The sequence below is a fragment of the Rhagoletis pomonella genome, unplaced genomic scaffold (genome assembly GCF_013731165.1).
Source record: "Rhagoletis pomonella isolate Grant_MI unplaced genomic scaffold, Rhpom_1.0 Rhpom_scaffold_00001, whole genome shotgun sequence".
Lineage (NCBI taxonomy): Eukaryota > Metazoa > Arthropoda > Insecta > Diptera > Tephritidae > Rhagoletis > Rhagoletis pomonella.
Genome location: NW_023458555.1, coordinates 102,354,655 through 102,368,125, shown reverse-complemented (window position 1 = coordinate 102,368,125; position 13,471 = coordinate 102,354,655). Strand labels below are relative to the sequence as shown.

At 42.1% G+C, this 13,471-nt stretch overlaps 1 protein-coding gene across 1 annotated transcript in view; it reads right to left on the bottom strand.

The window, feature by feature from the left end:
* Window positions 1-5,298: 5,298 nt before the first annotated feature.
* LOC118749347 (mitochondrial import inner membrane translocase subunit Tim17-B) overlaps window positions 5,299-13,471 on the bottom strand; it is a 144,608-nt gene continuing 136,435 nt past the window's right edge. The window contains exon 4 of the mRNA XM_036484142.1: window positions 5,299-5,812. Within this exon, the coding sequence (XP_036340035.1) occupies window positions 5,610-5,812 (203 nt within the window). The 3' untranslated portion in view covers window positions 5,299-5,609. The remainder of the gene's footprint in view (window positions 5,813-13,471) is intronic.

Here is a 13,471-nt window from a genome sequence, read left to right as displayed (position 1 = left end):
TTCGGCGAAAGACCCCAGCGCTTGCCAATGGCCCCTCTGCAACAATACAGTGCTACTCTAGCCTTCTTGACTCTTTCCTCCACGTTAGGCTTCCAGGAAAGCTTACTGTCAAGGATCAAGCCCAAGTACTTCACCCTGTCAGAGAGCCTTAGAGGAATACCACCCATTGGGGGAAAACGGCAATTCGGTATTTTATACCTCCTAGTAAAGAGAACAAGCTCCGTTTTGGTGGGATTTACACCCAGCCCGCAGCTAAAAGCCCAGTTCTCAACCAAGCTCAAGTAACCCTGCATAAGCTCAAACAGTGCTTCCGGAAACTTTCCTTTTGTTATCAATACTACATCATCGGCATAGGTAACCACCCGACAGCCACTTCTTTCCAGAGACACCAGCAGGTCTCCCGCGACAGTTCTATTGCAAAGCAAGCGGTAAATAAACCTGACAAGGTCGGCTCCGACCCCTAGCTTATTTAGGGAGTTAACTACAGCCTCAGGAAAAACATTGTTAAAAGCCCCTCGATATCAAGGAAGGCACCGACCACAAATTCCTTCTGCGAGAAGGATTGCTCAATATTTTCAACGACCGTGTGTAAGGCCGTTTCGACAGACTTGCCCTTGCAATAAGCATGCTGATCCAAGAAAAGGCGGTACCTGAGGATCCCGCTCCATAAATTCAGAACGATCAGCCTCTCCAGCGTCTTCAAAAGAAACGAAGAGAAATCCCTGGGTGATACATGAGAGGCTTTACCCGCCTTGGGAATGAACCCCACGCAGACCACCCTCCCAGACACCGGAGCACGACCCTTAGCCAAACAGCCCTCGAAAATGGGCATCACCCAGCGGCACGACACTTGTGCAGACTTGTGCAGTTGGGCAGGTATTATGCCATCGGGGCCCGGGGCCTTAAAGGGCTTGAACGAGCTAATGGCCCACAGAAGGCGATCCACTCGTCTAAACCTTGAACACTCCTGACTGCCCTCCACGCTTTCGCAGAACAGTCTCCACGACGCCCTTTTCGCTTTATATATCCAAGCCCAATCTTATACAGTGCCCAGTCGGAGGCTAATTTACTCTTCCTGGCCCTATTAAAAAGGCCTCTGCTCGAGGCCCTAAGATCGGAGAGCTCCTCCGACCACCAGAGCGGTTTACTCTTACCTTTGTGGTAACTCAGGGGACAAGACATATCAATGGCCCTTTTACATGAGGTGGTGAACACACCAATTAATTCGTCAATTTCGCTTTCAGTCCGGAAGCATTTCCTGCAGACTTCTGCAGTATGAGTCCCAGTTGGTTCTGCTCAGATTCCTGTAAGGTTCGTACTTAGGACGCACTTCGTCCAAAGCAAATTGTATATACCGATGATCGGAGAAGGAGTGGTCACTAATGACTCTACAGCCAGATATACGGGACATTATATCAGACGAGGCCAGCGTGATATCTAAAACCCCTTCTCTGCTTGCCGTTACAAAAGTGGGGTCGCTGCCCCTATTACATATACATAAATTTTCATTTCGAATAAAGTTAAAGAGTGACTCACCTCTAGTGTTGATGTCTGAGCTGCCCCAAATCGTATGGTGGGAATTCGCGTCAGACACAATAACAACGCGGACCCTCCTGCGTCTAGCTTCTGCCACTGCATTCCTTATTAATACGAATATTCATCCTCCGAAATCCTCTCCAGCAGGCCTCCACAGGCGCCATCCCCATCGGACGCAAGGAGCAAGGAGCCCTGTCGAATAGCGGGCCAACAGAGATGACCGATCCCGCAGTTGAAAGAGGGCCAGCAATGCTGTTACTGTCCGACATGACGGATTCAACCTCCATACCTACCGGAACAGGCTCGTCATATCTCCTGGAGTACCAGACTGACTCCAGACCTTCATTACTACCTTCTCGAAGCCATAGTAAATGACTCAGTTTTTCGACGAGAGGCTTCAGAGATTCCGTATTCAGCAACATCAGCGCTTGCCGGGAGTCACCGTCGGAACTCTCAAACCGGATTGCCTTCCAGTTGTGCGCTGGAAGGTCCGGGTTGCAGTAGCGGAAGATATCTTCCACCTCCCTTAGCGAGGAAGGTGCCGAGGGAAGCCAGACTTGAGCACGCGGACCCGAGGGAAGGTCCCCCTTGTCCACAACCTCGAATCTGGCTCCCTTCTACACCTCCCCGATCAACCTACTGCCGCCCTGTAGAGCGAGGCCGACCGCTCGTCGGCAAACACCAACTTCTTAAACATACCCTGGTGCCAACCTGAACTCTCGCACCGCGGCGGTGGGCCCGGGTTTTCCCTGACCCCCCTCATTAAAACTCCTGATAAAGCCGACCACACCTTCCTCCAGTCTTCCCTGGCGATGGCGCCGTCCTCCTTACCCCGATCCAAAATGCCCAGAGTGGTAAAGCCCGCCGATTTAGCGATCTCGCTAAAGAGCTTAGGCGTCCCTCCCGCTCTGGTCTTCTTGGAGGAAGGTTTCCCCTTCCTGCGATCTCTGCCGCTTGACAGGGTCAATACGGGATGCGCTCGCATCCCCAGAAACCCCGTCACCACAGCACTCCTGGCCGTCGCTTAGCACCCATCTGGCCCACTCGAGCGATAGCGCGTGCTGCTCAGATAGCTGCACAGCACCCTGCTCGCCGTAGCGCGCCATGATCTTGGTAGCCATGCGACGGTCATCGCGTGCTTTCCTGGACGGCCCAGCGTGCCGTTTACGCCTGACGGGGCGGATTTCCCCCAGATTTAGCCGCAAGTCCTTGGCTGGTACCGGCCACACTGTTCATTGCCAGAGCCGCAGACGATTTCATCTGCTGCCCTGCCTCCGTCCTGCATGCAGGCGAATTTGCCCGCGCCCCTAACCCCTAGGTGCGGTGCGTTCCCACCGGCACCACTAGAGACAAGTGCAGACGAAGGGGACGGCTCCAACCTCTTACTGCACCCTGCAGCAGCAGCTGCCCCACCCTTGGTTCTTGGTCATCGCTCACAAGCAGACCGAACCATAGGAAATGGAGTGCATTCGCACAGTACCCGGAGGTAGAGACACGATTACACTACCACCCGATGATAAGGTCTGGTCATGATTCGACTAAGCAAGGTGCCTGCCCTAGCGGAGGAAAAGAGGCCCTAGGTTGCGGTGCAAACCTCATTTTATTATCACCTATCTATCTAATTGATTTATCGAAGTATAATACTGCATGGTGCAGAAAGTCCAAATGAAATTTACTTTCGATACAAATATCAACATGAACGAACTTGTCAACTTCGAAACAATTACAGAGTTAGGAGTTATGAGCACTTAAGTAAAAATCAGGGACCAAAATTAACTGTTATCTCGAATTTACAAATTCAAAGCGTGGACCAAATTCTGAAATGAACGCTTATTTTTTACGTTGCTTGATAACAGTTATTGCTCGACGTTTATTTTTACGTTCCCTGATAATAGTTATTTCACTATTCACTTTTATTCCCATCTTCTCTATCTTACATGTGAAATAACTCTTATCGACAACGAAAAAAATATTTCTCCGGCAAAACAATTATCAGGCAATTTAAAAAATAAACGTTCGTTTATAACTCTTATCGACGAAATAAAAAATATTTATCATCTAATAACTTTTATGAAACAACGTTTTTGCGATAAAACGTATGACTGTTATACTGGTACAAAAACATTCCATACAAATTTTCGAATTTCATTAATATGTAGTTGAAACTTTTACTAACATTGTGAATCGATATATCTCAAATAAATAAAATAAAAAACTTTTTAAAGTAGAAAATAGTATTTCTCTGTCCCATAGAATTTGTTTTGATAACTTTTGATTTTGAAGTTTTAGCAAGTCATTATAAATAATTTGTAAGATTGAAAACGAAAAACGTGGAGCGCATGCAATGCAAAGCATTAGATTAGACCCTAGCACAACTCCGTTCTGCGTGGTGCCACAGACTAAACAGCTATCTCTCCCGGCTGAACCCAGAAATGGCAGACACATGCCCTGCACGCGGGCAAGGTCCACACAACACCCAACAGCTCTTCGATTGCGCCTCTAACCCCACGACCCTTACACCAGAAGCACTATGGACCGCGCCTATCGACGCCGCCCGCTTTCTTGGCCTCAGGCTTGTCGAGTCAGAGGACGAAGACGACCCATGACGAAACCCCGGGGGGTGAGTACTGCGGCTGCAACAACAACATTAGATTTAATTAACAATAGTCAAACTACATAACATAGACCTAAAATTTCTACAGCGAAAGTACAAATTTGAGATCGATTTTAAGAGGTCGTTATTCATATACCCACATACATACATACATATATTACTTTTCATATCAATTCGAGTCAATTACATGCGCCCCACGCTTTTCATTTTCAATCTCATAAATTGTTTACAATGACTTTTGCTAAAATTTCAAAATCAAAAGTTATCAAAACAAATTTTATGGGACTGAGAAATATTATTTTCTACTTTTTGGTCAATTTATAAAAGCGTGGTATATTAAAAAGTTTTCTTTTTATTTTATTTATTTCATACTTTTTAGTCTTGTGTCAATATAAAATTTTGCAACAGATTTTAAAATAATTTAACTTGCAGTGTAGAAAGAAGACAATTGCGCAAAATACACCACACAAATATTTGCGCAAATACAAATTAGTACAAATAAGATTATTATTCAATTCCTATTTGTAAAAGTTGGGCGCAAAATTTTTTGGGGTTATTTTGTGCATATGCAAGCAAAATGTTTTGTGCTCACATAATTAATTTCATTTAAAGAAATGGCTTTTCGTCCACTTCCGCTGTAGCGTATATAGTGCATATTTTTAGGCGCAATATTTAACTACTTCCGGCAGGGCCTACCGTCGAGGTTGATGTCTAGACTTTTGTATAGGATCGTTGACTATAGCCTACAATTATAGGTAAAAATGGTGTCTGGACATACAACATTGCAAATTGATAAAAGCGTTGTAAAAATAGCAATTCTTAGGAGCAAAAGTTGATAACCAAAAATCTCCAAGCTATAAAGATTTTTCTGATTTCGCTACAGCAACGACAGCAGCCTCGTTGGTGTTGTTGTAACAGGATACATATTCCCCAAAAAGTGTTTAGGGAGCATTGCTAGACTGACAGTCCTTGGCCAGATATAAATCTGAGTCGTTCCGGTTACGACTGTGGTGGGAACAGCAGCCTCGTCGCCGGTAGTACTAATCCATATACGTTCTTATTAAATTTTAATGGGATTCCTACCTCTCAGTTGATTTTTTTGGCATTTGCGAGTTTAGATTATTTGTAAAAGACTGGAAACGAAAATGATTGTCCGTATGGGTTTGAAATTTATTTGAAAATGTCAAAAACGTGCAGGGTGTATTTTCAATGCTCTTTGTCTTACAATAAAGCCTGGCTAATATGTTTACCCACGATCTAGAATTTTCTTTTTAAATACTTAAATATATATTTCATAAATTATGTGTGTAAAAGATATTAATTATTTCAAAAACAAATATTCAAAGATATTTTGGAAATCGCACCGATTTAAACTTATATGATTTAAGAACGTGCCGGGGGTAGTTATTTTAAATCCACGTAGTCCACGCATTCACCGATACTTTTATTGTTGTACCGGTTACTGATATTGAGATCGATGTTGCTGCGGCTGTCCGAAACTAAAGGATTTTGATGCACTTTCCAACGCCAGTGGGTCCTCAGTAGGCGGAGTAGGATTTCGGAATTGTTCTGCTGAAAGACGTGTAAATAAAATTCCAACGCCTTCTATTAATGCCAGCAAAACTCCGCCGATTATAGCACTGCCCGTCATTGCTGGGATTCCTGAAACAATATTTTTAATTGTTTAATTCATGCTTGCCAGTTTTTAAGTCAATAATCTCGATATCTACGTATAAAACTTATGATTTCGTCTTCAATTCAATGAATAATTGCTAACTAATGTGCACATCCAGTACTGGCCAAAACAAAAGCACCCTGGTACTTTTTTTCAATAACATAAATTTCAATATAATGTCGAAAAAATATTTCAATCATTTTTACACAAGGGTTCTTGTCAATATTCGCATTCACATTAGCAGCCGCGGAGCTTCCGCATTAATTTTAACATTCGCTTTCGCATTGTCAATAATCAATGCGGAGCTTTTGCGAATGCGAATGTTGTGCAAGTGCAGTGAAAAAACGAATATCTGGCAAACAATATGACAAATTTTAGGAGATGCGTTACCCGTGTGCCGCACATAGGAGTATTTGTGTAACAAAACTGGTCAAAAGTCGATATATCAGCTTTGATACAAGTGTATTTAAACATATACGGGGTATTGTAGGAATCTTGCAAAGCCCTTGCGCGGTGCACGTCTTACATGGATTGCACGGTAAAAACCGGTTTCCATATGGGACAGCTTTGCAAACCGTGGAATCCGTGCACCGTGCAAGGGCTTTGCAAGACTGCGAGAGTACCCCTATTATTTCGCAAGTTTTATAACCGAGATATCAAAGGGCAGTCATTTACGTTCCCACTTCTGCTTGATCTCTGACGTACGTCGAAGTTATTTTAATAATTTTTCTTTCTGTACTTTTAATACCTGCATTTGTTTCTTTCTTTATTATGATTTAGTCGACCAATATTAAAAAAAACTACTAGGCATGAATGAAGAAAGTGTGCACTTTAATTCTAAACCACATATTCGTCATTTACTTTTGATGTTGTATTTGTTTCTTTCGTCTCGAAATTTTTGGGAAATTTGTTTTTATCAACATTGTTGAATTGCACCGGATACAACGTGCATCGTCGAGATCACAAGCGAGATAATGGCGGCGGCCTAGCGTTCATCACCTACCACACGGTGCAGTATCGTCTTATCGACGCAAACATCGACCGCAGGGATACCATCCTAGAAAGTCATGGTATTGCTATCCTATCAGGCGATGTCGAGCTCGAAATATTTAACGTATACATACCCCCTGTCACCAGCTGCCCGGCAGGAATCACCCTGAAACACGTGTACTCATTAGAGGTGAAAACCGTATGGTAGTTGGTGACTTCAGGCTTCAGGAAAGGCTTCGCGGATGTTACTGAAAGCAACTTCACTGCTGTACCCACACCAACCGACATTCACGTACGTGAGCGTAAGTTCCGCAGGGTTACCACTACTTCTGCAGCCCGATTCATCCCAGCGGGATGCATTTCGGACCCCCATCCGAATTTTCCTGCCGAAGCGGCTGAATCCCCGTGTCAGGGATCTCAACTCGGAGAATCGGAAACTAGTGAACGTACATAAGCGGAAGGAATGGGAAGAGCATTTGAAGAACTGTAACTTTGCCTCTGGTGTGAGCAAGCTCTGGTCAACGGTCAGGTCATTATCCAACCCGACGAAGCGTGACAACAGAGTTGAAATAAATTTTGGCGACCACGCTTCGTCGGACTCGGAGCGATGCGCGAGCTCTTTTAGCCGACAGTTCATACTGCATCCTCCGGTGGACAAAGCCAAACGTCGAGTGACCAGAAGGCTGTACAAACTTCACCAGCGGTGAGGTAAGGGTAGCCATAGAGAAGGCAAAAGCCTCCAAAGCTATGGGACCCGACGGAATTTGCATGTTGACGCTGAAAAATTTGGGTCCTGCGGGAGGGCACTATCTAACCAAGGTCCTCAACCTGTCAATGGCCACTCTCATCATACCAGACATCTGGAAAATGGGGAGAGTGGTCCCACTGTTTAAACCGGGTAAACCGTCAAACAAAGGAGAGTCCTATGGCCCGATAAATCTCCTTTCCCCGGTAGCGAAGACACTGGAGGCCCTTCTACTCCCGCACTACACAAACCACCTGACCCCAGCGAGGCATCAGCATGGGTTCCGTAAAGTGCACAGCACAACAACAGCACAACAACAGCACTTAACGCCATAAATGTTCAGATAACTCGTGGTCTTAACCGAAACCGCTCCTGTGAAAACCATTCTACACCATTTCCAGTTGGATTTTAGAAAGAGTCAATTGGATGTTAGAAAGAGTCAATTGGATTTTAGAATAGTCAAATGGATTTTAGAAAGCGTAAATTGGCTTTTAGAATACTCAACTGGACTTTAGAAAGCGTAAGTTGGATTTTAGAATAGTCAACTGGATTTTAGAAAGCGCAAATTGGATTTTAGAATAGTTAGCTGAATTTAAGAAAACGTAAATTGGATTTTAGAAAACGTAAATTGGATTTTAGAAAATGTGAAGTGAATTTTAGAATTTTCTTCAAAAATTTGGAAGTAGCCAGTTTTTTCTTATGTGCGGTATTTGTCAATGCAAATTTCACTTTTAAGCGTACTACTTTCTATGCGGATGCAATTGCCAAACGAGATATGAGAGTTGGCGAATAAAATTTTTTTAAATGGCATTTTATTTCTTCCAAGTATGTAAAACATGGAATTTTGGTACATATACTATTGTCTTGCTCTTCCATTTTACATTACTCATTTACTATTACATTACATTTCACTCCTGTGCACCTATATTCTTTTTATATACATTATTCTACTACATAATTTTAATATTCCGCTCACGTCTTCATTATACGCTTTCTTTTATACTACAAACAGATCGTATATTCCTAAATGTAACCTGTTGTTTAACTTTAATATATATTATATTGTTAAAACTTAATAAAAAGTAGTTATAACTGATACTTCAGCAATATTTGAAACCACATAATCATATGCATAGCATAGCGTATGAATCATTAAAAAATCCAATTAACGCTTTCTAAAATCCTATTTACACTTTCTCAAATCCAATTGACTATTCTCAAATCCAATTGACTCTTTCTAAAATCCAGTTGACTATTCTAAAATCCAATTGATCGTTTCTAAAATCCAGTTGACTATTCTAAAATCCATATGGCCCTTTCTAAAATCCAGTTGACTATTCTAAAATCCAATTTACGCCATCTAAAATACAATTAACTATTCTAAAATCCAATTGACGCCTTCCAAAATCCAACTGGAAATGGTGTAGTAGCGTTGGACCTGCCCAAGGCATTCGACACCGTCAACCATTCAACGCTACTAGAAAACATAGAGCCCTCCTCTCTCCCACAGGGACTCAAACGGCGGTCGGCGAATTATCTGAATGGTCGTCACTCGTCAGTAACATTTAGAGCCAAATCGAGCAAACCTAGGAAAATAAAACAATGGGTTCCACAGGGTGGTGTCTTTACCCCACTACTGTTTAACTTTTACATTTCTAAGTTCCCTCAACCACCAGAGGGAGTCTAGATTGTCTCATATGCTGACGATTGCTCGATCATGGCGTCCGGGAATGGAATTGATGACTTGTGCTCGAAAGTAAACGGTTATCTCGCCGAGCTTTCTCCCTTATTCACTGCAGGGAGGCCAACCCTCTCTCCTAAAAAATCCTCAGCAACACTTTTCACCACTTGGACGAAAGAGGTCAGACTGCAACTGGGTATTCACGTCGATGACGAACCAATTCCGATGGTGAACAACCCGAAGGGGTAACCTTCGACAGTCTGCTCTCCCTCTCGGCACAAACAACTGCAATTGTCAATAAAGTACATAGCCGCAACAAGGTCCTCAAGTCGCTAGCCGGCAGCTACTGAGGCAAAGACAAAAAAACGTTGTTGGCACCGTACAATGCAATTGACCGGCCGGTTCTGAACTATGCAGCTCCTGTGTGGTCACCGGGGACAACGACAGGATGCCTTCTGATGTCGCCGCAACTTCACCTGCACGACGAGGCCCATATGCTCCCTATTAAGGAGCATAACACAATGAAAGCAGTTTCTAGTTGGGAGCCACAGACGTCACCCAAATAGACAACTGCATGCAGAAGAGCCCTCGCCAAGGCACGTCAGGAGGCATCTCTACGAACTGACGGACGAAGTAACTGTGTTAATTTCAACTTTGTAATTTTAAAAAAATTTATACTTAAGTGATTTTTGTAGTTCAAACATCAAATAGAAAATTTTTTATTATTCAAACTTTTCTCGAATTGTTAACAACGTAAAATAAAATAAATTTTGTTAACTTGTCATAATTAAATTTATTTAAGAATAAATACCTTTCAAAACCTTACATTTGGCGATCCTGCCAGGAGCAGCGGATTGGAAACATAGGAGAGTAAGCCACCAGAACCGCAAAAATTCTACACACCTACGGAAGTTAAATAACCAGCAGCCCCTCTTGCTCCGGCAATAGATCCTTTAAGTTATACAGCTCCTTTTCAAAGCATATCACATACGTAAACCTTATTAACTTGGTTGTATTGTTTTTGTTCCGGTTACTTGCAACAAGCAACAAGCAAATATACATATATATATACGTCGTTTAATTTAATTTTTGGTGGTAGTACTGCAAAATATCTTCGCTTTAGTACAAACAGCAGCAGATACTTTTACGCAGGGTTCAAATACAAAATTATCTGAAGAAAATTCACAACAACAATATTACGGCTGCAGTTTCACTCTGCCCTCTAAGAAGCGAACCATCAGCAGCTGCACTCTTTGTATCTACGCAGTTGTTACCTTCACAATAGTGTTTTCGAAGGGAAAGCGCCAACAACACAGAAAATTTCATAACAATGGCATCAGTAGCAACCGCGGTAGTAACGCCAATATCTTCGACAACAACAACAACAACTAGAGGATTTACCTAGTGAAGGTGCTAACGATATATTGTAAAAAATACTTGAATACGAAGCTGATTTCTCAATCAATCGATGGTAATACTGAATACTTGCTTGTTGAGCTGTCTAACTCTGTATGTAAAGTACTTTTGTCGTGTGTTTACAATCCTAATAAATGTTGTAGAGTTTGTGATTATTTTAATGTTCTGTCCCCTCTAGCTGTTGATTATGAAAATATTATTGTTTGTGGAGACTTCAATGTTAATTTGCTTAGCCAAGATTCCTACAGTTCTCGATTAAGAGATGTCATCGCTACTGTTGGATCATCGTTTGTTAATACATCTATACCAACAAGGTATGGAAATAACTGTTGTCCAAGTCTGCTTGATTATTTTATTGTGTTTGACCCTCAAAGTGTGCTAAAATTTGATCAGCTGTCCTTTATATCAGACCTTGATCTCATTTTCTGTTCTTTTGATTTGAATCTTAATTCTGACCATAATAACTTAGTAAACAGCCATATCTCATTTGACTACCGTTTTCTAAACGTTGATAATCTCTTAACTGACCTCTCACACATTAATTGGTCTATGTGCTGGGGACTTTGCACAGTGAATGAGAAGCTTGCCTTATTGAATGACAACGTTCTGAGTGCTCTTAGAGCTCATGTCCCGCTACGCACTTTTGAGAACAGATCCTCATTGTGCTCTTGGTTCAACTCTGCGGTCCAAACTATGATCAGAAAGCGTAATAAGGCTTATTCTCGGTGGAAAAAGATCCATTCAGATGCAAATTGGTCTGCATTTAAGGCAGTTAGGAATGAAGTCACTTCAGTAATTAAACGTGAAAAGTGCAGGTTCTTTGGAAAAAAGTTGGATCCCTCACTCCCCAATAATGTCCTGTGGCGAAACCTAAAAAATCTCCGAGAACATGTTAGTAACAGCACTAGCAGCTTACTCGAGCCTGAAACTCTAAATAACTTTTTTGTGAGCCGTGCGTCTTCCCCTTGCTTACTCGCCCCAAACATTTCATTTTCGTGTCCTCGTCCTTCTGTTGGTCAAATGTTTGAATTTAGTGCTGTGTCTGAGTGTGATGTAGTAAGATGTATCAATAAAATACGGTCCAATGCAATCGGCCTTAGACGGCATTCCAATACGATTTATTAAAATAATTTTACCGCTTATTTTACCTACCTTGACTCATATTGTCAATCATTGCTTCACCACCTCTTGTTTCCCTGACGCATGGAAGGTTGCAACTGTGATTCCGGTAGCTAAAAATAAAATTGCATGTAGTCCTTGTGATTTTCGTCCTATTAGTATCTTGCCTGTCTTGTCCAAAGTACTTGAGTCTTTGATGTCTGAACAAATATATGTCCATCTTGAGAAATTTAGGTTATTGTCCCCGTTCCAGTCCGGATTTAGAGCTAGACACAGTTGTTCCACGGCTATGATTCAAATGCTTGACGACATTCGGATATCCTTTGATAAAAACCACTTGACACTATTATGCCTTTTGGATTTCTCCAAAACTTTCGACTCAGTTAGCCATGAACTACTATGCCTCAAACTCAAAAACTATTTTGGGTTTAGTAACTTTGCCGTGCAGTTAATGAAGAGCTATCTGTCCGACCGAACCCAGAGAGTAAAAGTTGGTGCTGAAGTATCTAAACTAAAACCACTGTTAACGGGTGTACCCCAAGGCTCTATTTTAGGGCCATTGCTATTTAGTTTGTTTATTAATGACATGTTCAGTACTTGCCAATATGCAAAAATGCATGCTTACGCGGACGATATACAGATTTATTTGTCAAGAACTTTTGAAGACATGGCTAACTTGTGCGCGAATTTAAATAGAGAATTCATGTCTATATCGTCTTGGTCTTCGAAAAATGGTCTTTGTCTCAACTGTGATAAATACTTTGTGTTGCCTGTATGTAAAAGAAATATTAAATTTGATATTATTCCGTCCCTGTACATTGGTGATAATAATAATAGATTGGCGCTTACACATATGTTAGTGTTTGGCCAAGCTTCTCCTCCGACTTGTGGCGTGCGCCTTTATGTTGTCACACAAAACGGAGGGACCTACAGTTTTACGCCGACTCCGAACGGCGATTGTATTTTTATGAGAAGCAGTTTTTCATGGCAGAAATACACTCGGAGGTTTGCCATTGCCTGCCGAGGGACGACCGCTGCTAAGAAAAAACCTTTTTTCTATATTTTTTTGCGATGTTGCTTTGACCAGGGTTTGAACCCAGGCGTTGCGGAGTGGAAGCGCGCACTGCTTACCACTACACCACAGCGGCCGACGACATTGGTGATAAGTCTCTTAAATTTGTTTCTAAAGTGACTAATCTTGGTTTTGTTATAAACACTAACCTAACAAAGTCTATTATTGTCGTTGCACAACACTGATCGCTAGAGTGCAACCCTGTCGTAGTCAGTGGTATTTCGATTTCGAAGGATGGGAAGGAGAAAACGAAATCGACAAACATGCATACCCCCATGCATACATATAAAATACCGTTCACAGTTTGGCAAAAACATTCCAATTTTGACGAGCAAAGCAGCGGGTGCAAAAGGCACCAATTTGAAACACACATACACACATACGTACAAACATTTAAATTCGCGTTGTAAATGTAAATTGATAAAAGTCCTAGTCTTTATTGTAATCGTCAAGTAAATTAGTCGCCGTCTTCGTATTTATCGTCCATCAACACTTCATCTTTCTACAAATATCATCATCGTCCACCAACGTAGTCGCCGTCGTCATCTTTATTGTCCAGGAAAATTCTTCGTCGTCGTCGTCAGTGTTATTTGTCAGCCTAACTCATATATTTTGTATCAAAC